Here is a 22,741-nt window from a genome sequence, read left to right as displayed (position 1 = left end):
GAGTCCCAGTTTCCTTTTCATTGCTATTGGTGTCCTGTGCAATTCCATTCATTTCAATTTGTTTCGCCTTCATATATTTGTCTAATTTGTCGGTATAATCAACCAGTTCTGTGAGGATCCTGATGACCAGTGTTTTAAACTGTGCGTCTGAGAGTTTTGCTATTTCTTCATCGCTTAGATCTATGGGCTCTGGAGCTTTGAGATCTTGCGACATTTTCGGTCTGTTCTGGCCCTTTAAGTGTGAGAAGCTGTGCCTCGGACTCCCAGGTCGCTGGGTTGTGACGCTGTATGTGGGGGCGTGGTCAGAGCGGGGAAATGGCGACCCCCTCTGCTGTTTCTCACAGCTGGGTGAGGATTAGCGTCTTAGGTGGTTCACATGGGCCGGGCCACTCAGAGTCGCTGGGTTATGACGCTGTATGTGGAGGTGGGGTCAGAGTGGGGAAATGGCGGCGCCCTCCACTACCGCTTGCCGCGGGGACACGCCGGGCCCTTGTCCAACCGCCCACTCCCTCGCCTGTCTGCCAGCACACAAATGCGTGACCACAGTCAACACGCAGCACCGCTCCCCTGCTGTCTCCCCCACGGTCGCTCGCCTGGTGGCTCGCTCGGTCGCTCACTAGGTCCAACCCTGAGCCTGGATTCTGCGCGTCTGGATTCCGCGCCTGAGTCCGGCTGACCGAGACCTCCTGTGCAATCCCGCTTCACCAGCCGCTGGTTTCGCCCCTTACTGGTCAGGCTGAAGAATTTGTTGTTAACGGACTTCTGAAAAGTTTAATTTTCCGTGTTCTGGCTGTGTTTTCTGTTGCTAATATTTAGTTGTCTCTAAACTTGGTTGTGTGAGAAGGCACGGCACATCCACCTATGCCTCCATCTTGGCGGAAGTCCCCCTTGTTCTTATCATTAGCCAGAATTTTCATTCCTCTCAATCAGTATTCTAAAACCTTCTTTGCTTTAAACACCATTCCTTGATTTCAGCTTCGTTTTTGGCCTGTTACTTCATGCTGGATAATCTTAATATTCTAATCTTTGTCAGTTTCCCAATGCCCCATCACAATCTTATATGTTTATCCATCTTTGCTACCTTTTCTCCAGTCTCAGAAAAGATGTTTCTTCTCTTCTAGGCCAAATTTTCTTTTCGATGCTTGATTCTATTCTCTTTCTTAACATCCCTAGAATCCTACTCTTTTCTTTAATCTTCAAACTCTTTTTCTGTATGGGTTATATTTTTTTAGTCCATTGACATGTTCATTCCCCTCTAGTTAACCTACCCTTCCTTTCCCACCCAAACTTCCCCTTCTTTATATTTCATTCATTCTGGAGTGAATGAATGAAATATAAAGTCTATATTTATAGTCTAGCTAATTATTCCTTGGAAAACTCTTTTGCTTAAGTTATTATTAAACTCAATAGATAGTTTTCTACCCATGTTATAATAGTGGTTCTTTTTGTTTCATTTATCATTTATCTTTCTGGAAACTCTTAACTGTTCTGTGATAACCATACTTTCTTAGATCTCCTTCAACCTAAATTTTGTTATTTTTTGTCTCATTCTGAGCTTCCTTCTTCTCTTTTCCCCCTAACTTTTGGTCTCCCTAGGAGCTCTGTCTGTATCACACTTCTTACTTAGAATACTTATTCTTGTCTCTCAGGCTTCTCTTATTTCAAACTTTGTTCCTTTTTCTATATCCTTGTTTGTTTCATCTCAGAAGATGACCTTACCTCCTGTAACAAAATATAAGCCATGGTACAAAAACCCCTCACTCTTGCCCCTAGACTTTTATTTATTTGCTCATTTCTTATATGTTGAAATTTCTTGTGGTTGTATTCTAGGTCTTCTTCTTCTCTGTATATTCTTGACTCATCTCACCTCTTTCTATGCTAATGTTCTTTAATCTATATCAGTGTCCTTTAAGACAGCTCCACTTGGTGTTCTCACAGGAACTTTAAACTCAACACATAAAGGAGGACCCCCAAAACCCAGAATTATCTTCTAGGGGGGCAGGCCTTTTGTAGAACAGGCTTCCCCTGCTAGGTGAGTGTTCTAGGAACCCATCTATATCAGTGGACTGGCAGGCATTGTTGTAAGAGTTTGTGTTTGGCTTCAGTGAAGTTTTTGTGAAGACTTTCAACACATTTGCCCACTTCATGATGGGTGATTTATGATAGTGCACTGCCTACACCATGTTGAGTGTTCAGTAGTTTTTGACCAAAAAGGCATGGCCCCTGTTCCTTACCCTCCCTATTCACCAGATCTTGTCCTGAGTGACTTCTTTCTGTTTCCCTGGATGAAAAAAGTCTTCAAAGGGAAACACTTTCCAGTGTGTAAGAGGCAAAACAAAAAAAAAAACAGCAGAAGCAGTAAAAGACATAAAAATCAATGAGTTCAAAAACTATTTTGAGCAGTGGAAAAAACATCTCGATAGGTGTATCTCATCAAATGGAGAGTACTTTGAAGGTGACTGAATTTTAAACATGTAAGAATAAATATGCAATTTTTAATAAATAAATTCCAGATTTTGGGGGGCCTCCCTTCATATCTGAAATTAATCAGCTGCACCCTCCTGTTACTACATCACTCATACCTGCTCTTCTCCTATGTGCCTATGTCATTAGATGGCACAACATTATCCCCGTTATACATATAAATGCCTAGGGAGTCATTTTCAGTATCTCTCCCTCTTTCATCCCCTACATTCTATTACTTTACAAGTCCTGGTTTCTTTTGCCTTCTAAATAACTGTGAAATTTATTTAGTCTCTCCAATATCAATGGCATGATTCTAACTGAGGTAATCAGCATCTCTCCCTACATTACTACAATAACTTTTTAAGTGGTCTCACTGTCTTCAGTCTAGGCCTACTATAGTCTATCAGTTTATTCTGTAATCATCATCATGAACATGTTCTTCTTAAGATGCAGATATGTATATGTTATTATAGTGTGATTACAACTTTGCAGGAGCTTTCCATTGCCAACCTCCTTAACGTGGCTTACCAGGCTCTTTTATGATCCAGTCCTTGACCCTGTCTCCAGTGTCCTTTCATACCACTGCCCTTTTATACCCCATTCCCCTGCTGTAAAAAATTTCTTATAATTCCTAGATCTGTCTTTTTCTCTGTTGCCCTTGAACCTTTGTCTATGCTGTTTCTTCTGTCTGGAACAATGTCTTCTTTACCTTTACCCTCACCTTTACCAGATTAACTCCTATTCAGCCCTATAGCAGGACACAATGTCAGTGTTATTTTCTCTACAGATCACATCTATCTTTGTATCCCTAGGATTTGTCAATGCCTTACAAGTTGTACCAAACAAACATTTTCTAAATGTTTCATAAAGCATAAAATAAACAAAAAGTTATTTGTGTTAAAAATTATTACTGCGGTACCTGAGTATTATTCAGTTGCCTCTCTTTCAGTCCCTTCTAGTTCTGCTACCAACTGCATTGCCCTCTGCAGACCCCAGAAGCTAATTAGAATTCAGTTTGAAAATCATTACTGAAAGTTAAAATAAAAATAATCCTTAAGGTGACACATATGCCCTCCATGATATCTGCCTTTCTAGATTTTTTTTTTGCCACTGCACAGGGTACTTCATGCTATGGCAATATTGAGGTGTATGTAGTTCCCCTTTGTCCCTCCTCACAACACACTCACATTCTTTTTCATTTCTATGTTCTATGGTCATTCTGGACCTTCTGCCTATAACAGCTCTTTCATCCCTAGTCCCTGCTTTCTCCTGGCTAATTTATTCACTACTTGAAACTTGGTTTAAATATCAACTCTTTTTGGAAGCCCTTTCTGAAACCATTCCCTGCCAACTTCAGACTAGATAGGTATCACTCCTGGGTGGTCTCATATTGTTTTGATCATACTTCTGTTTATCTAGCAGGTTATTTTAGAATCGGTTTATGTGTGTGTCACTTTCATTACACTGTGAGGTCCTACAGGAGATAATAATTTATTCATCTCTATGTCCCTGGTGCCTAGCATAGTACCTCATACATTTAAATGCTTAGTAAATGTTTATTAATGAATGAATGGATGACCACATATGTTTCCCTGTACTTTTTTATATATTAGAACATATTTTTTGTTTATTTTTAAATTTATTTTAATTGTTATTGAAGTACAGTTTTCCGTCTTTTACTCCCATCCCAGCCTGCCCCACCCATTTCCCTGTACTTTTCTAGCCCATTATCATTCTTTCTCTGTACATTTTTCCTATAGAATCTTTTTCCTTTTCATGTTTCCAATAAAGTCAATAATTTTTTTAAAAGAAGTAATCAAGATGTTCTGTCCGAAGGGCTCTGTAATCACCATATCCTGCATATGCTGTTCCAGACAACAGCAATGCAACACCATGGTATTCCCAAGCTAGAAAAATACACAAAAGGTAATGGCAAGGGACAGCAAAGTATCAAGTTGTTATCTAGTGTTTTGCCCAAAAAACTCAACATAAAGAATATTGGTAAACTTCAGAGAACAAAATGGTACCATCATTTTCCCACTAACCCAATCCAACACAGATACCAGCACTAGAAGAGTAGGAATAGGGTGCGTGTTTCTCCTTGGTACTTAGTGTCAAGCCTGCTGAGGCCCCACTCAGATTATTGGCCCCCAGTCAGGTATCTATCTCACAGAGGGAGAGTAAACAAAAGAGTCAGGGAGCTAGCCTGGTCACTTCCCTTGTAAGTATGATTATTACTTCAGAGACATGAATATAAGAGGAACAAAATGGAGCTGTCCAGACTTGGCAGGCTCTGATTCTAGAGAAGTATTACCTCCCAACACCCCTCCCCAAAACTGCACACAATTTCAACTATGGTGTCTCAATTAATTATCCCCAATTTAACTTGCCTTCTACCATTCTCTAAGTATAGAGCAATTCTTATCATTAGTGTGTTCTTTATTACCCTTATAGTCTTAGCCCTGGTCTTAAGGATATGGTTACAAAAGAGCCTTGGGGAATCAACTTTCACCAAAGCTATAACATACCTCATGTTGGATTTTAAACATGGAACCCCAGCTATAAAGACAATGTGGCATTCTCCAGGAACACAGAGATACTTGGCCAAAAACCAGAATATGATACTCTGGTCATGAGATCTACTTTCCTTTTTCATTTACATAATATCATTATGTATGTTTCATAACAAGTGTTCCATCAAATTTCTCCAGTAATCATTAATTTCCTCCCCTTTTCTTTTTCTTCCCTTTAAAAAATATTTTGGCCTGAGACATTTTAGGTTCTTACTGAAATAAAAATTTCTGTTGACCTCATCTTCTTTCTTTCTTACAGTTTCCATTCTAGCTGAGACAGAAGAAATTAAGGCCATTTTAAAGGAAAAGGGAATTACTGTAGAGACCATCGCTGAGGTGTACCCCATCAGAGTACAACCGGCTCGTATTCTAAGCCACATTTATTCCAGCCTAGGTAAGATCAGCCAGCCTGCTAGAATCAATACATTATTGATACAAGCTGGTTTCTTTCCTTTTTATTTTATCTTAATCTTGTATTGACTTATTAAACTGGATCTCAGAAGGAATCTAGACTCTCTGGAATCTAAGTTTCTAACGCCATATATCCTGAGCAGGCTTGATAATTTTAGGTATGTTTTATGAACTCTTTGGCACATAGGGCATGACTGTTGCCAGGCAATATTGTGTCTCTGCTCCAAGTGTGTGCTTAACTAACACATTCTCCCCTTTCTAGGGACTTATATTTTCATTTTAAATACATGCTAATTTTACATGCAGTAATAGCCAAATAACTTTTTCTTAGGTCCTTTATACTTGGTTATGTAATGAACTGGTTGACAGTATAAAGAAATTCCACTTCTTAATATAATATTTATTTTAATTAGTATTTATTTTTATTCAATTTGTATATTAAACTTAGTGATGGACACATTGAACAAATCACTACAAATTACAAGTTTACACAACTTACTACAAATTTCACATTAAACAGATGACTACATTATTGACTGAAAAAAGATATGCAGAACTTCAAAACTACCATTGTAGAAGGCTGAATAATGGTTCCCAAAGATACCCAGGTCATACTTCTTGGAACCTGTGAATATTACCTTATATGGTAAACAGACTTCCCAGTATGATTAAATTAAGGGGCTTGAGAGGAGGATTACCCTATATTATCCAGGTGAACCTTAAATGTAATCACAAGTGTTCTTATAAAGGAAAGAAGACACAGGGAAATGAGACTATAGAAGTAGATGTGACAACAGAAACAAGAGATCAGAATGACGTAGCTGTGAGCCAAAGATTTCCAAGGAATGCCTATAACCTCTCCAGGTTGGAATTGGCATGGAACAGATTCTCCCCTGGAGCTTCCAGAAGAAACCAACCCTGCTGTCACCCTGATTTTATTTTACACCTGTAGGCCTATTTTGAACTTCAGACCTCCAGAACTGTAAGAGAATAAATATGTGTAGTTTTAACCCACTAAATTTGTGTTAATTTGTTACAACAGAAATAGGAAAGTGATACACATTTTGGTACTTGGGAAGTGGGATTTTGCTATAACCAATACCTGAAAGTGTGGAAGTGGCTTTGAAATTGGGTAATGGATAGATCCTGGAAGAATTTTGGGTCACAGGATAGAAAAAGTCCAGACTGCCTTAAACAAACTTTTATAGAGGTATTGATGAAAAGGGCTCAGTAGGAAAAGAGGAACATGTTATTGGAAACTTACTGGAAGAAAAGGATCCTTGTTGTATAATGACAGAAAACTTAGCTGAATTATATCCTACAGTTACGTGGAAAACAGTACTATAAATGCTGAACTTGAATGTTTAGCTTAGCTGATTTTCAAGCAAAATGTTGAAATCATGGCCTGGTATATGCTTGCTGCTTATACTAAAATGCAAGAGGAAAGAGATAAATTGAGGGAAGAGCAGTTAAGCAAAACAGAAGAAAACAATGTAGGACTTAATGAGTGATAAACTACATTTATTTTTCAAATATACTTCTTCACTTCATCATTCTTTCATAAGGCTCTATTGCTCACTTATGTACGAAGCACTAAATTAGATGCTATAAGAGGCAAAGACATATAATCAAATAATTACAGTACAATCTTATAAATGATGTAACGATGGTATTTTGTGCAAAAGTATAGGAGAAACAGGATAGATTCCCTAGAAAGTCAAGAAAGGTGTGATTTGATGAACTATCAAATGAGTGACTCCTCATAATTCTATTATTGCAACAGTTTCAAAATAACAGAATTGCTTTAAGCATACATCAAATGATAGCTCTAATTCCAGCAAGGAAAAAGATATTTTTAATCAGGTATGTTTATTTATATGTGTTATCTAAATTAGATTCTTTGTTATACTTCAAACACTTTTTATTTCATATATTTCAGTTTCATAATATCTCTTACTTTTTCAAGTTACAAAGTTAATCAACTTTGAGAACATAAGAAATTTGTAAATATGGAACTCAGATCTTTTATATAGTGCTAATTCTTTTAATTTTTTATTATTTTTTTATTTAGTTATTTTTCAAGTACAGTTTTCTACCTGTTTCTCCCATCCCACCCCACCCCACCCCGTGTTCCCCACCTCCCTACCATTTCCACCCCCCTTAGTTATTGTCCCTGTGTCCTTTATACTTGTTCCTCTAAATCCCTCCCCTTTTTCTCCTTTAATTCCCTCCCCTCTCCCCTCTGGTCACTGTCCCCTTGTTCTCTATTTCAGTGTCTTTGTTTTTATTTTTCTTGCTTATTTGTTTTGTTGTTTAGCTTCCTGTTAAAGGTGAGATCATATGGTATTTGTCTTTCAACACCTGGCCTATTTCACTCAGCATAATGCTTTCCAGTTCCATCCATGCTGTTGCAAATGGTGGTAGCTCCTTCTTTCTCTCTGCTGCATAGAATTCCATTGTGTATATGTACCACAATTTTTGGATCCATTCATTTACTGATGGGCACCTAGGTTGCTTCCAGCTTTTGGCTATTGTAAATTGTGCTGCTATGAACATTGTGGTGCATAGGTTCTTTGAAATCGGTGTTTTAGGGTTCTTAGGATATAATCCCAGCAGTGGAATTGCTGGGTCAAAAGGCAGGTCGATTTTTATTTTTCTGAGAAAATTTCATACTGTTTTCCATAATGGTTGTACCAGTCTGCAATCCCACCAACAGTGAACTAAGGTCCCCTTTTTCCCCACAACCTCTCCAACATTTGTTGTTTGCTGCTTTGTTTATGATAGCCATCCTGACTGGTGTAAAGTGGTATCTCATTGTGGTTTTAATTTGCATCTCTCTGATAGCTAACGATATTGAGCATCTCTTCATGTGTCTCTGAATGTTCTGTATGTCCTCCTTGGAGAAGTGTCTGTTCAAGTCCTTTTCCCATTTTTTAATTGGGTTGGGTGTCTTCTTAGAGTGGAGTCGTGTAAGTTCTTTGTATATTTTGGAGATTAAACCTTTGTCTGGGTATCATTGGCAAATATGTTTTCCCATACAGTTGGTTGTCTTTTTAATTTAATACTGTTTTCTTTAGCCACACAGAAGCTTTTTATTTTGATGAGATCCCATTTGTTTATTCTTTCCTTTATATTCCTTGCTCTAGGGGACATATCGGTAAAAATGTTGCTGCATGAAATATCTGAGATTTTCCTGCCAATGTTCTCCTCTAGGACTTTAATGGTGTCACGGCTTATATTTAAGTCTTTTATCCACCTTGAATGTATTTTGGTGTATGGCATAAGTTGGTGCTCAAGTTTCATTTTTTTTTGCATGTAGCTGTCCAGTTCTCCCAATACCATTTGTTGAAGAGGCTATCTTTACTCCATTTTATGTTACTGCCCCCTTTGTCAAATATTAATTGACTGTAGAGAGTTGGGTTGATTTCTAGGCTCTCTGTTCTGTTCCATTGGTCTATGTGCCTGTTTTTATGCCAGTACCAGGCTGTTTTGATTATAGTGGCCTTGTAATACAGTTTGATATCAGGTATTGTGATCCCTCCTACTTTGTTCTTCTTTCTCAAAAGTGCGACTACTATTTGTGGTTGTTTATGGTTCCATATAAATTTTTGAAGTGTTTGTTCTATGTCTATGAAATATGCCATTGGTATTTTAATAGGTATTGCATTGAATCTGTAAATTGCTTTGGGTAGTATGGACATTTTGATGATGTTAATTCTTCCAATCCATGAACACAGTATATGTTTCCATTTGTTTGTGTCTTCCTTGATTTCTTTCTTCAGTGTTGTGTAGTTTTCTGCATACAGGTATTTTACCTCCTTAGTTAGGTTTATTCCCAGATATTTTATTTTTCTTTTTGCTATATCAAATGGGATTTTTTCCTTGATTTCTGCCTCTGCTGATTCATTGTTGGTATACAAAAATGCCTTTGATTTCTGGATATTGACTTTGTATCCTACTGTTTTGCAAAATTCATTAATTAGTTGGAGCAGTTTTTTGGTAGAGTCTATAGGATTTTCCATGTACACTATCATGTCATCTGCAAACAGTGACAGTTTTGTTTCCTCCTTTCCAATTCGGATGCCTTTTATTTCCTTTTCTTACCTGTTCGCTGTGGCAAAACTTCCAATACCATATTGAATAGAAGTAGTGAAAGTGGACATCCTTGTCTTGTTCCTGATCTTAGTGAAAAAGCTTTTAGTTTTTTCCCATTGAGTATGATGTTGTCTGTAGGTCTCTCATATATGGCCTTTATTATATTGAGCCATGCTCCCTCTATTCCCACTTTGCTGAGTGTTTTTTTTATCATAAATGGGTGTTGTACCTTATCAAAAGGTTTTTCCGCATCTGTTGATATGATCATGTGGTTTTTGTCTTTGCTTTTGTTTATGTGATGTATTACATTTACTGATTTGCGAATATTGAACCATCTTTGTATCCCTGGGATGAATGCCACTTGGTCATGGTGTATGATCTTTTTAATGTATTGTTGGATACGGTTTGCCAATATTTTCTTGGGGATTTTAGGGTCTATGTTCATCAGTGATAATTGGCCTGAAGTTTTCTTTCTTTGTTGTGTCTTTATCTGGTTTTGGAATTAGGATGATATTGGCTTCATAAAGAGTTTGGGAGTCTTCCATCATTTTGGATTTTTTGGAATAGTCTGTGAAGAATAGGGGTTAGCTCTTCCTTAAATGCTTTGTAGAATTCTCCTGTGAAACCATTTGGTCCAGGGCCTTTGTGTGTCTGGAGTTTTTTGATTACTGCTTCAATTTCATCTGCCGTTACTGGTCTGTCCAGGCTTTCTGCTTCTTCTTCTTTGAGTTTTGGAAGATCACATTTTTCTAAAAATTTGTCCATTTCACCTAGGTTTTCAAATTTCTTGGCATACAGTTCTTCTTAGTAATTTCTTACAATCCTTTCTATTTCTGCGGGGTCAGTAGTAATCTCTGCTCTTTCATATCTGATTGTGTTTATTTGTGTTCACTCTCTTCTTTTCTTGATGAGCCTACATAAAGGCTTGTCTATTTTGTTTATCTTTTCAAAGAACCAACTCCTGGATTCATTGATCCTTAGAATTGTGCTTTTAGTCTCTATGTCATTTAGTTCTGCTCTGATCTTGGTTATTTCCTTCCTTCTACTTGCTCTGGGCTGTCTTTGTTGTTGTTCCTTGAGTTCTTGCAGGCGTAGGGTTAGGTGGTTTGTTTGAACTGTTTCTATCTTCTTTAGGTAGGCCTGTGTTCATTGTTGGTACTTCCCTCTCAGGACTAACTTCCCTCTCAGGACTACCTTTGCTGTGTCCCATAAGTTTTGGGTTGTTGTGAGTTCGTTTTCATTTGTTTCCAGAAACGTTTTGATTTCTTCCCTAATTTCATTCTTGACCCATTCGTTGTTTAATAGCATACCATTCAGTCTCCATGATTTTGGGTTCTTTAGGTTTTTTTTCTTTGGGGTTGGTTTCCAATTTCAGTCCCTTGTGGTCAGAGAAGATGCTTGGTATGATTTCAATTTTCTTGAATTTTTTGAGGCTCGTTTTGCGTCCTATCATGTGGTCTATCTTTGAAAATGTTCCATGTGCATTTGAAAATAATGTGTATTTAGCTTCTTTGGGATGGAGGGCTTTGTATATATCAGTTAATTCCATTTCATGTAGGGTGTTGTTCAATGCCAGAATATGTTTGTCGATATTTTGTTTGGAAGATCTGTCCATTTTTCATAGTGTAGTGTTAAAGTCCCCAACTATAATTGTGTTGTTGTCAATATCTTCTTGAAGTCGTCTAAGATTTTCTTTCTATATTTGAGTGCTCCTATGTTGGGTGCATATATATTTACAATGTTTATTTCTTCTTGGTGGATTCTTCCCTTGAGTAGTGATCTTCTGGGTCTCTCTTTATGGCCCTTTTTTTGAAGTCTATTTTGTCTGATATGAGTATTGCTACCTTGGCTTTTTTTTCCAGTCCGTTTGCTTGGAAGATTTGTTTCCTGCCCTTCACTTTTAGTCTGTGATGGTCTTTTGTCCTGAGGTGGGTCTCTTGTAGGCAGCATATGTGTGGGTCATGCTTTCTTATCCATTCAGCTATTCTATATCTTTCGATTGGAGCATTTAATCCATTTATGTTTAACGTTGTTATCGATAGGTACTTATTCATTGCCATTTTTGTACCTGTGTTCCTCTCTGTTTCTCTCTTTTCCTTTCTTTCCTTAAAGCAGTCCTTTTAGCATCTCTTGCAGAGCAGGTTTGGTGGAGGCGTATTCTTTTAGGCTTCTTTTGTCTTGGAAGCTCTTTATTTGGCCTTCTATCTTGATTGAGAGCCTTGCTGGGTAAAGTAGCCTTGGTTGTAGGCCTCTGGTTCTCATTACTTGGAATATTTCTTGCCATTCTCTTCTTGCTTGGAGTGTTTCCTTTGAGAAGTCAGCAGCTAACCTTATTAGGGCTCTGTTGTATGTTACTTCCTTTTTCTCTCTTGTTGCCTTTAAGATTCTCTATTTATGTTGGAATTTTGCCATTTTAATGATGATGTGTCTTGAAGTGGGCCTCTTTAGTTTCCTTTTGGTTGGGACTCTGTGTTTCCTGGATTTGTGTGACTTTTTCTCTCATCAAAGTAGGGAACTTTTTTCTCATTACTTTTTGAAATAGGTTTTCTATCCCTTGTTCTTTTCCTTCTGGTATCCGTATTATTTGGATATTATTACATTTCATATTGCCTTTCATTTCTCTTAATCCCTCTTCATTTTTTTTCTGAGCCTCTTTTTTTTTTCTTGCTCTTTCTGGGTGTTTTTTTCTACTTTGTCCTCCAACTCACCGATTCCATCTTCTGCTTCATTGACCCTGTTTTTGATTCCTGCTAGTGTGTTCTTCAGTTCAGAAATTGTATTCTTTATTTTCTCTTGGCCCTTGCTGATAGTTTCTATTTTCTTTCTCATGTTGATATAGTTTGCAGTGAGTTCATTGTGGTTCCCCTGTAGTTTTTGGTAGCTCATTGTGAGCTCTTTGACCTTCCTGATAACCAGTGCTTTGAATTCGATATCTGGTAGTTGACTTGCCTCTATTTCATCTAACATTCTTTCTGAGGCTTCCTCCTTTCCTTTCATTTGGGGATTGTTTCGTTTTCTTTCCACTGTTTGTGAGAGTCTTTTTGTTAGCTTCAGCTTCTTAAATTGATTTGTTCTGGCTTCCTGGATTCATTATGTGAACTTCTGTGGTATAATACCTGTGAGCTTTGGTGGTATAGTTTCCTTGATCTACCAAGCTCACTTGTCTTGGTCTGTCGTCTAAGTTGGCTCTGTGTTTATCTTTGGGTTTTGGTTGTTTTGTGGTCTTTCTTTTGTGTGTCCTTCCCAACAGTTGGTTAACTTATGGTCTCTCTGTCCACTACCCATTTTAATTTGCTGTGCTGGAGAGAGCGGGTTGCATTGAAGCTAGTTCTTTGGTGTGTACAAGGTTCTGAGAATTCTCTTTTGCTCTTGTTCAGTTGTTTGTACTGGGCAGGTTTCTCCACTATTTAATTGTATTTCCAGATAGGTGTTGGATTGAGGTTTGTGTGGTTTCTACTCCCTCCTTCACCTTCTTCTGTTGTTATCTGATGGTGGTTTCTTTTTGTTGGACTTCTTTCAGTGGGTATCCTGGTTTTCATTGCTTCCACCTACTGTTTTTTTGTGATCAGTTGGAGGGGGAGCCAAAATGGTTTATGACAGCAGGAGAGTATTCTATGATATTTACAGTAGCAGCCAGTAGAGAAGAGATAGGAGATCTTTAGGCTATGTATAGTGTTAACCGTAATATTCAACCCAACTAGCCACTTTTATGAAAGGATGGACAGAAGATATGTCTCTTGATGGGGAGGGAAGGATTTCGAGTTGTATCTAGAAAGCAGTGAGGTTGTGGGAAGTCAGATTCTGAGGTAAGGTGAGAGTAAAGGTTAGTGAATTTGTGTAGTGTGTGAGCAAATAGAGTTAACCACTACAGTAATAGAGTTCAGGAGACTGTGATGTGGGCTAATATCCAGGAGGGGTGTTGTGAAGTATTTACAGTTGTATAGAACAGCTATTATTTACAATAATATTAGAGCAACAATCATATGACAGACTTTGAGTAGTGTGCTAAAGGAACACAAGTAACATGAAGTATAGAAAATTAGCAATACACTGTGAAAGAAAGAACAGTGGAAACCTGTCACATGATCCCATATAACCAGCCCCGGGAAAGAAGCCTATACAGAAAGAGGAGGAATACAAAGATACTATTAAAATATAAAAGATGTGAGAATAATGAAAAAATAATACACAAGTATGCAGCAACTTGTGGCTTCTGTGCTATAGCGAAGTGAAATTTGTTTCTCTGTCTCTACTGTTGGGGTGCCCCCTCTTTGGGTCCAACTCTGGTCTTTTTGCAGTTCCAAGTTGTTTGTGTCACTTGTGGGTAAAAAAAAAAAAGGCAGGAGAAGGGAGGAAAAAGAGATAAGTTTGGAAAGAAAGGAAGAAGGAATAAAACAAGAAAGAAGAAAAGAGAGGAAAAAGGTATTGAAAGATAAAACAATAATAAAATTAAAAAGAGAAAAGATTAATTAAAACACACACACATAGAAAAAAAACTAAAAAGAAAAAACAAAGAAACAAAGAGAAAAAGAACATCTCTTGTTTTTTTCAAGGTAGCCAAACTGGTTTTTATGGTTTCGATGGCTGCAGCAAGCTGAGGGGCGATTTGTGTGGTCTTTCTGCTAGCTTTCTCCCAAGAGCTAACCTGGTGCCTCTTCGCAGCATCCCATGAAGGAGATCTAGGTCCTCTTCAGAGCACTTTCCCCAGGGGTAATTGCTGGGGGCTGGGCTGCCTGGGTTCCATGGGTTAGGGTACAGACCCCAGTTCTGTGGGGGGGACTCTAGGCCTTCTTCCCAACCTTGTGATCGCTGTCAGGCTGGGTGGGTAGCAGGCCAAGTGGCTGTCGCAGGAGAATCTTTCTGTTTACTTTCCAAAAAGTTTCTCCTTTAAAAAGCCTGACTCTCAGCACAGCCCAATCCCCCAGCCAGACTGGTCACTATCAGAATCAGAGCCTGACACTGCTCCCAAGCTGGCAACCACAGAGTCTACGGTTAATCGTGGCCCTTTGTCTTTTTCACCCTCTCTACAATCTCAGGGAAACAGATCTCTCCCGGTGGTTGGTGGGGAGGGAGGGAGCTGATGACCCCACTCTCTCCCAAGGACCCTTCAGCAGGCCCTGAGCTTCCAAACAGTCCTCGGTAGACCCGCTGGGTGCTGGGTGCACCGTGGCGCGGGCTGAGACTGCTGCCGCTCCGGTCTCCGCTTCGGTCCCTGAGACCCTACTGTCCTACAGCCTTCTCTTTACCATATGTTTTTTTAGTGTCTGCTACAATTTCTGGCTTCTTATTTTCATATATGCTGGGGAACTGTTGGCTGTTTGCACTGTTCCTCCGTAGATCGACCAGGATTTTTCTCCCTTGTGTACTCCTTCGCCGTCTTCCTTCTGTCATTGCTTAATTCTTATATGTGCCCTGATGAGATGGACACCACAATGTTGGCTTATGGGAACAATGCTCTAACCAAATGAGCTACTCAATCAGTGCTTCCAATTTTCATAAATAGTAATTTATCTGATCACAAAATGAAATGCACATGTTGACTGCAGGGAACTGGAAAATAGAGAAAAACATAAAGGGAAATGATAAAAATCACCTGTATTTCTACCACACACAGGAAGCCACTGCTTTTGCTTTGGAGCATTTGCTTCCAATGAATCTTATAAAATAAATACACATTCGTTTTTAGAAAAGTAGTATAAGAAACAATAGATTTCGTAACCTGTTTTTATACAACATAATGATATATGGTAAAACTTATTTCTTTTCCTTATTTAGCCTCCTCAAATGCTATTTTAATATCAGTATTAGCATAATGTCCTCAATTTTTGACATATGGATAATAAACTTGTTTTCATTAATTAAGTACCCTTTTTACTATATATTTTGCAAATTACTCATTCTTTTACCATTTTTCTACTGGAAAATTTTCAGTTTCTTACTGCTTTATACAAGTTTTTTTATGTATAGGGTATGCTAATACTGTCTTCCACATATTATTGCAATATTTCACTATTTTATTATTTTTCTTTAAATTTGTATCTAATTTTTATATATAGAATTTTTACATTTTTATGTAGTAAAATTCTCTCACTTTTGGTTTCTTTGTTTCCTATTATGCTAAGAGAGATAGATCCCAAAATGTAAGTAATTTGGATTTCATGAACATTAAAAAGTTATGTAAGGGACACCATCAAAAGAATGAAAAGGCAAACCACAGAATGAGAAAAAATATTTCAAATTATGTATCTGATAAAGGGTTAATATCTGGAATATATAGAGAACTCTCACAACTCAACAAAAAAATTTCTATAACTATACATTTAGTACAATCCCTATCAAACCAATAGCATTTTTCACAGAAATAGAAAAAACAACCCTAAAATTTGTAAAGAAACATCCAAGACCCCAAATAGACAAAGAAATCCTGAGAAAGAAGACCAAAGCTGGAGGTATCACACTTCCTAATTTCAAACTATATTACAAAGCTATGGTAATCAAAACAACTTGATGCTGGCATAAAAATAGGCATATAGACAAATGGAACAGAATTGACAGTCCAAAAATATGCCCACATATATGTGGTCAATTAATATGTGACAAAGGAACCAACCAAGACTACCCAATGGGGAAAAGATGATCTCTGTCAAATGGTGCTATTAAACTGATAGCCACATGCAAAAGAATGAAATGGGACCTGCTATCTTACACCATTTACAAAAAAACCTCAAAATGGATTAAGGATTTAAATGTAAGGGCTGCTACCATAAAACTTCTAGAAGAAAACATAAGGACAAAGCTTCTTGATATCAGTCTTAATACTGAATTTCAGGATGTGACACCGATAACAAAAGCAACAAAAGCAAATATCAACAACTGGGACTATTGTACATCAAACTTAAAAGTTTCTGCACAGCAAAAAAAAAAAAAAAAACAACCAGAAACAAAAACAAAAAAATGTAACCTGTGTAATGGAATGGAAGAAAATATTTTTAACCATGTATCTAATAACTGGTGAAAGACATATACCACATGATCTCACCTATAAGTGTAACCTAATCAACAAAACAAACAAGTAAGCAAAATATAACCAAAGACAATGAAATAAAGAACAAACTGACAGTAACTGGAGGGGAAGGGAGAAGGGATAATAGGGGAAATAAGGGGAAGGGTCATCAAGAAACATATATAAAGGACACATGGACAAAGGCAAAGGAGGTAGGATCAAAGGTGGGATGCAGGGATGTGTGGGGTGGGGGAATGGAGGGGAGAAAATGAGACAACTATACATGAACAACAAATAAATAAATAAGTAAATATTTAAAATAAATAAATAATACTGTCAGATATATAAGGATCATGCAACTCAATAACAGGGAGCACTGGGGGGTGGGCTGGGAAGGGAGTAAAAGACAGAAAACTGTACTTGAACAATAATTAAATAAAAAATATATTTAAAAAAAGAAATGCAGACAATTTGATTTAAAATGCACAGAGGGCTTGAATAGACATTTTTCCAAAGAAGATATACAGATGACCAACAAATACATGAAAAGGTTCTCAACATTACTAATCACCAGGGAAATGCTAATCAAAACCACAATATGATATCACTTAACACCTGTTAGAATAGCTATTATCAAAAATAAGTAAATAAAATAAGAGATAACATTCTGACAAGGATGTGGAAAAAGGGGAACCCTCATTCACTGTTGGTGGAAATGTAAATTGGTATAGCCACTATAGAAAACAGCATGGAGGTTGCTCAAAAACTTAAAAATAGAACCAACAGCTCCCACATTTGGGAATGTATCAAAGGAGATAAAGTCACTATCTCAAAGAAATATCTGCATGCTTATGTTTATTGAAACATTTAAGTTAAACAGAGAAAGACAAATATTGTATGATATCACTTATATGTGGAATCTGAAAACATCAAACTCACAGAAACAGAGTAGAAGGGTGGTTACCAGGGGTTGAGGAAATAGGGAAATGTCAGTCAAAGGGTACTAACTTTAACTTACAAGATGAACAAATTCCAGGGATCTAAGAGACAGCATGGTGACTATACTTAACAACATCATGTTGTGTATTTGAAAGTTTCTGTGAGAGTAAAACTTAATGTTCTCACCATAACAACAAAATGGCAGTTATGTGAAGTGAAAGATGTGTTAATTAACCTTATTGTGGTAAACATTTCACAGTGTATATGTACAAGTATCAAATCATCACATTTTACACCTTAAACATACACAGTGTTACATGTCAATTATATCTCAATGCTATTAAAGAATTAAAGGGTTGTTGCCAGAGAGTAATGGGGAGTTATTTTTTAATAAATACAAAATTTCTGTTTGGGATGATGAAAACATTTTGGATATAGATGGTGGTTATGGTTGCAGAACAGTGTGAATGTATTTAGTGCCACAGAACTATATATTTAAAATGGTAAATTTTATGTTATATATATTTAGCATAATAAAAATCAATTAGAATTTAAATGTATTAAAATACAGGTAATATATTTTGAGATATTAGGACTTTTATAAATTATGTTAATATATTCAAAAATAAATTTAGAAGATGACTTTCACTGGAAAACTGGAATGTATAAAAAAGAGTCAAATGGAATCCCCAAACTAAAAAATACAATAGTCATCCCTCGCTATATCGCAGTTCACTTATTCTGCAATATAGTGAGGGACAATTGTATACTTCATTGGTGAGTACCCATATAAAATGTTATATGTTGTTAAAATTACGTAGGTTTAAGAGTGTAGAAAGTGTTTAAGAGCATATGAGATGTTTATAAGAGTGTAGGAAAGGCTAATAAGAGAGTGGGAAAGGTTTATAGGAGTGTGGGAAGGGTTTATATAGCCTTTAAACATATATAAATAATAAAACAAATATAACACCACTACTTCATGATTTTCACCTATTGCAGCGATCTCTGAAGCATAACTCCCGTGATAGGTGAGGGATTACTGTAACTAAAATTAGGAATGTAATGAATGGGATTAATACCATATGAGACACAAGAGAAGAAAGGATTAATGAACTGAAAAGTCAGTCAGTAGAAAATACCCAGAGTAAAACACAGAAAATAAAGGATAGAAAATTGAAAGAGCATTCAGAGATAGATGTAATGAAAAGATCTAGAATCTAAGAACAGGAGGAAAAGATGAAGCAAAGTATTTGAAGAGATAATTTCCAAAAGTTTTTCAAAACTGAGTAAACATACCAAAGTCGCACAAAGGCTAAAAATCTGTGAGCAAGATAAATATAAAGAAAACCAACCTTAGCATTTAATAATCAAACTTCTGGAAACAAAGACAAAGAGAAAATCTTTAAAATGGCCAGAGTTGAGGAAAGATAGGGTGGTTTCAAAGAAACAATGATGAAACTTACAGTTGATATTTGAAAAATTAAATTGATTGGGGTGACATCAGGTAATAGGATCATAGACGTTTGAAGTGTTCATTTCTATGATACATGATCTGTATATTGCACTGTGCCCACCACCCAAAGTCAAACTATCTTCCATCACCATACATTAGGACACCCTTCATCCCCTTCCTTTTGGCAACCACCACATTGTTGTGTATATCCATGAGTTTCACATATGAGTGAAATCATAAGTTTTTACGTTTTTCTGACTAACTTATTTGACTTAGCATAACATTCTCAAGGTCCATCTCTGTTGTTGCAAATGGAAATCTTTCATCTTTTCCTGTGGCTGATTAGTACTCCATTGTGTATATGTACCATATCATCTTTACCCAATCCTCTATCGCAGGGCACTTTTATTGTCTCCATGACCTGGCCACTGTGCATAATGCTGCGATGAACACAGAGGTGCATATGTCTTTGTGAATACACATTTTCAAGTTTTTCAAGTAGATACTCAGGAGAGAGATTTCTGGATCATATGGTAACTCTATTCCTAATTTTTTGAGGAACTACCAAACTGCTTTCCATAGTGGCTGTAGCAGGCTACATTGCCAGCAGCAGTGAATGACAATTCCCTTTTCTCCACAACCTCTCCAACACTTATTGTTACTTGTCTTGTTGATCATAGCCATTCTAATAGGTGTGAAATGGTATGTCATGGTAGTTTTGATTTGCATTTCCCTAATAGCTAGTGAGGTTGAGCATCTTTTCATATATCTGTTGGCCATTTGTATGTCTTCTTACTGAGTTGTATTTCTGAAGCATACAGGTCAACATCATATTGCATATATTTCTTCTTTAAATCATTTGGACTGTGTGCCTTGCTAAAAAGAATATTTCCTCAAAATAAAAATAAATGTACAGCCTTGGTTGGTGTGGCTCAGTGGATTGAGTGCAGACATACGAACCAAACAACCACAGTTCGATTCCCAGTCAGGACACATGCCTCGTTTGCAGGCCAGTTCCCAGTAGGGGACACATGAGAGGCAACCATACATTGTTATTTCTCTCCCTCTCTCCTTCCCTTCCCCTCTAAAGAGAAATAAATAAAATTAAAAAAATAAACATACATATGAATAAATCCTAAATAAGAATTAAATACAGTTAGGGTAATCATAATAAACATGTGCAATATCTACAAAAAGTATTGATCAATAAAGTTCATACTTCAAATGTAGTGAATGCAAATGAAATAGTCATACTCTATTCAGACGCTGTGACTTTGATTTGACACTTAATTTAAATTCATACATTCATTAGAATACGTGTGTGTGCTGGTATGTATAAATATGTGGCTGTTTAAAGCTGTGTTAGAATTTTGAATTTTCAAAAGCATATAATATATAAAATAGCATTAAAATAGCATTCGTTTTTCCTTGATAAATAAAGAGATAATTAAAAAATTTGAAATTTGTCTCCAAACAATAAAATTTCTTAGGTTACAAAAATAATAGCTCCTGGTTACTAAGAGTTTACTATTTCTATGCTTTAGGTACTGTACCAAATACTTTATAATATCTCATTTACAACTTGCCACAACCAGAGGAGGTTAGTACTGTTTAGAGGGAAATAAGATATAAGTAATTTTAATAACCTTTTTAAGGTCACCCAATTAGTAAATAGGATTCTAGATTGGACCCTTCCACACTCCTGAACCTGAAAAATTCTTAACTACAGAGAACAAGTAGGACAATGGGTGAAATCTGAATAATGTCTGTGGGTAACAGTGCTTTATCAATGTTATTTTTCTGATTATGACACATTTGCATTATGGTTATATAAGAGAATGTATTTTTAATTTAAAAACATCAAAACTTTTTTAATTTTTCAATTATAGTTGGCATTCAGTATTTTTTAAAATGTTCCTTTGCCAAGTGAATTTTACTGTATATAAGGTTGCACAAAATTTCCTGTGAGACACAAGAATATTGAAATATTTTAACTTAATTTGGATAAAATGTGTTGTCCCATTGAATAAAATGTATCAGTACTATGTTATTGAAGGAGATCAAGATAAACTTTTATTTCAGTTTAGTATGTCATGCTTAAGTTGATGAGGTTTTTGTTCAGCTTTGTTGAGGCATAGTTTATATTGAAAACTTTGATAACCAATATATCTTTTGTACTTTTTATGGACTTTAAAGAAATTTAGTGTATGACTATTGGTAATAGAGTTCTGTCATTCATACACTATTAATTTTATGTGCATTCTTGTCTCCCATGTGTAGGTGATGTGGATTCTTTATAAGACTATCGAGTTCTTTAAAAGTCCGCAGTGCTTACTATGGTCCTGTACATGACATGAACACTTAACTATGAGATTCAGAACTTAGTTTGTTCAATAAGGAACTTTAAACTAGTACAAAAAACACTTTGCTGTTGTATTTGTGCACTAAAAATATCTCGACCATTTCTCAATTCCATCTCAGGATGCAACAGTAGAATGAAACTCAGTGGCCGACCCTATAGACACATGGGAGTCCTTGGAACTTCAAAACTCTATGACATTCGGAAAACTATCTTTACCTTCACCCCACAGGTGAGTAGAATAGCTTTAACATGTATTGAGATGAATGGAAATAAAAGATAAACATTACAAATATAAAGCATTTATTAGAGTTTGTATAAGTGTCAGAGTTCCATAGGGCCTTCCACTTATTAAGTTGCTCAATAAATACTTGTGGAGTTGGACTGAATTGAATTTCTGGCACACAGTTATGCCAAGTGATGATGGCTACCAAGAGTAGTCCTGAGTGTTACAGAAATAGTGACTAGGGATTTTACAAATGTTTGAGTACTTTAAAAATTATCCTTACTTTTAGCTCTGGCTGGTGTGGCTCAGTAGTGGATTGAGCACAGGCCTGCAAACCAAAGAGTCACCAGTTTGATTCCCAGTCTAGGGCACCTGCCTGGGTTGCGGGCCAGGTCCCCAGCAGGGGGCACATGATAGGCAACCAAACACTGATGTTTCTTTCCCTCTCTTTCTCCCTCCCTTCTCCTCTCTCTAAAAATAAATAAATAAAATCTTTAAAAAATAAAAATTGTCCTTGCTTTTAAAAGACTAAAACTTGACTTCTGCCAAGATGGAGGCATAGGTGGAAACACTGTGCCTTCTCTCACAACCAAGTTTAGAGACAACTAAATATTAGCAACAGAAAACACAGCCAGAACACAGAAAATTGAACTTTTCAGAAGTCTAATAGCAACAAATTCTTCAGCCTGACCGGTAAGAGGGACGAAACCAGCAGCTGTCAGAGCGGGGTTGCACAGAAAACTCGGTCAGACGGACTCAGGTGCGCGGAACCCAGGCGCAGGGTTGGACCTAGTAAGCGACTCAGCAAGCAACCGCGGGGAAACAGCGAGGGAGCAGGGCTGCGGGTTGACTGTGGTCGCGCTTTCCTGCGCAGATAGACAAGCGAGGGAGTGGGCAGTGAGACTACGGGACTGAGCAGGCCCCAGGCGAGCTGCAGCACAGGGCACCGCCATTTCCCCACTCTGACCCCACCTCCACATACAGCGTCATAACCCAGTGACTCTGAGTGGCCCGGCCCAGGTGAACCACCTAAGACGCTAATCCTCACCCAGCTGTGAGAAACAGCAGAGGGTGCTGCCATTTCCCCGCTCTGACCACGCCCCCACATGCAGCATCACAACCCAGCGACCTGGGAGTCCAAGGCGCCGCTTCTCACACTTAAAGGGCACGAACAGACCGAAAATGTCGCAAGATCTCAAAGCCCCAGAGCCTATAA

At 37.2% G+C, this 22,741-nt stretch overlaps 1 protein-coding gene across 3 annotated transcripts in view; it reads left to right on the top strand.

Moving 5' to 3' along the window:
- PHKA1 (phosphorylase kinase regulatory subunit alpha 1) overlaps window positions 1-22,741 on the top strand; it is a 148,866-nt gene that overhangs the window by 74,341 nt on the left and 51,784 nt on the right. For 2 of the 3 annotated variants that reach the window (XM_053662306.1, XM_037145458.2), the window contains exons 14-15: window positions 5,299-5,433; window positions 21,422-21,531. In XM_053662306.1, the coding sequence (XP_053518281.1) occupies window positions 5,299-5,433; window positions 21,422-21,531 (245 nt within the window). The remainder of the gene's footprint in view (window positions 1-5,298; window positions 5,434-21,421; window positions 21,532-22,741) is intronic. The other variant, XM_037145459.2, reaches the window with a different exon arrangement.

This window comes from Artibeus jamaicensis, unplaced genomic scaffold (genome assembly GCF_021234435.1).
Source record: "Artibeus jamaicensis isolate MK-2021 breed Jamaican fruit bat unplaced genomic scaffold, CSHL_Jam_final contig_2377, whole genome shotgun sequence".
In the NCBI taxonomy this organism is placed as follows: domain Eukaryota; kingdom Metazoa; phylum Chordata; class Mammalia; order Chiroptera; family Phyllostomidae; genus Artibeus; species Artibeus jamaicensis.
Note: the sequence above shows the minus strand (reverse complement) of the source record. Positions and strands in the feature narration are given on the sequence as shown.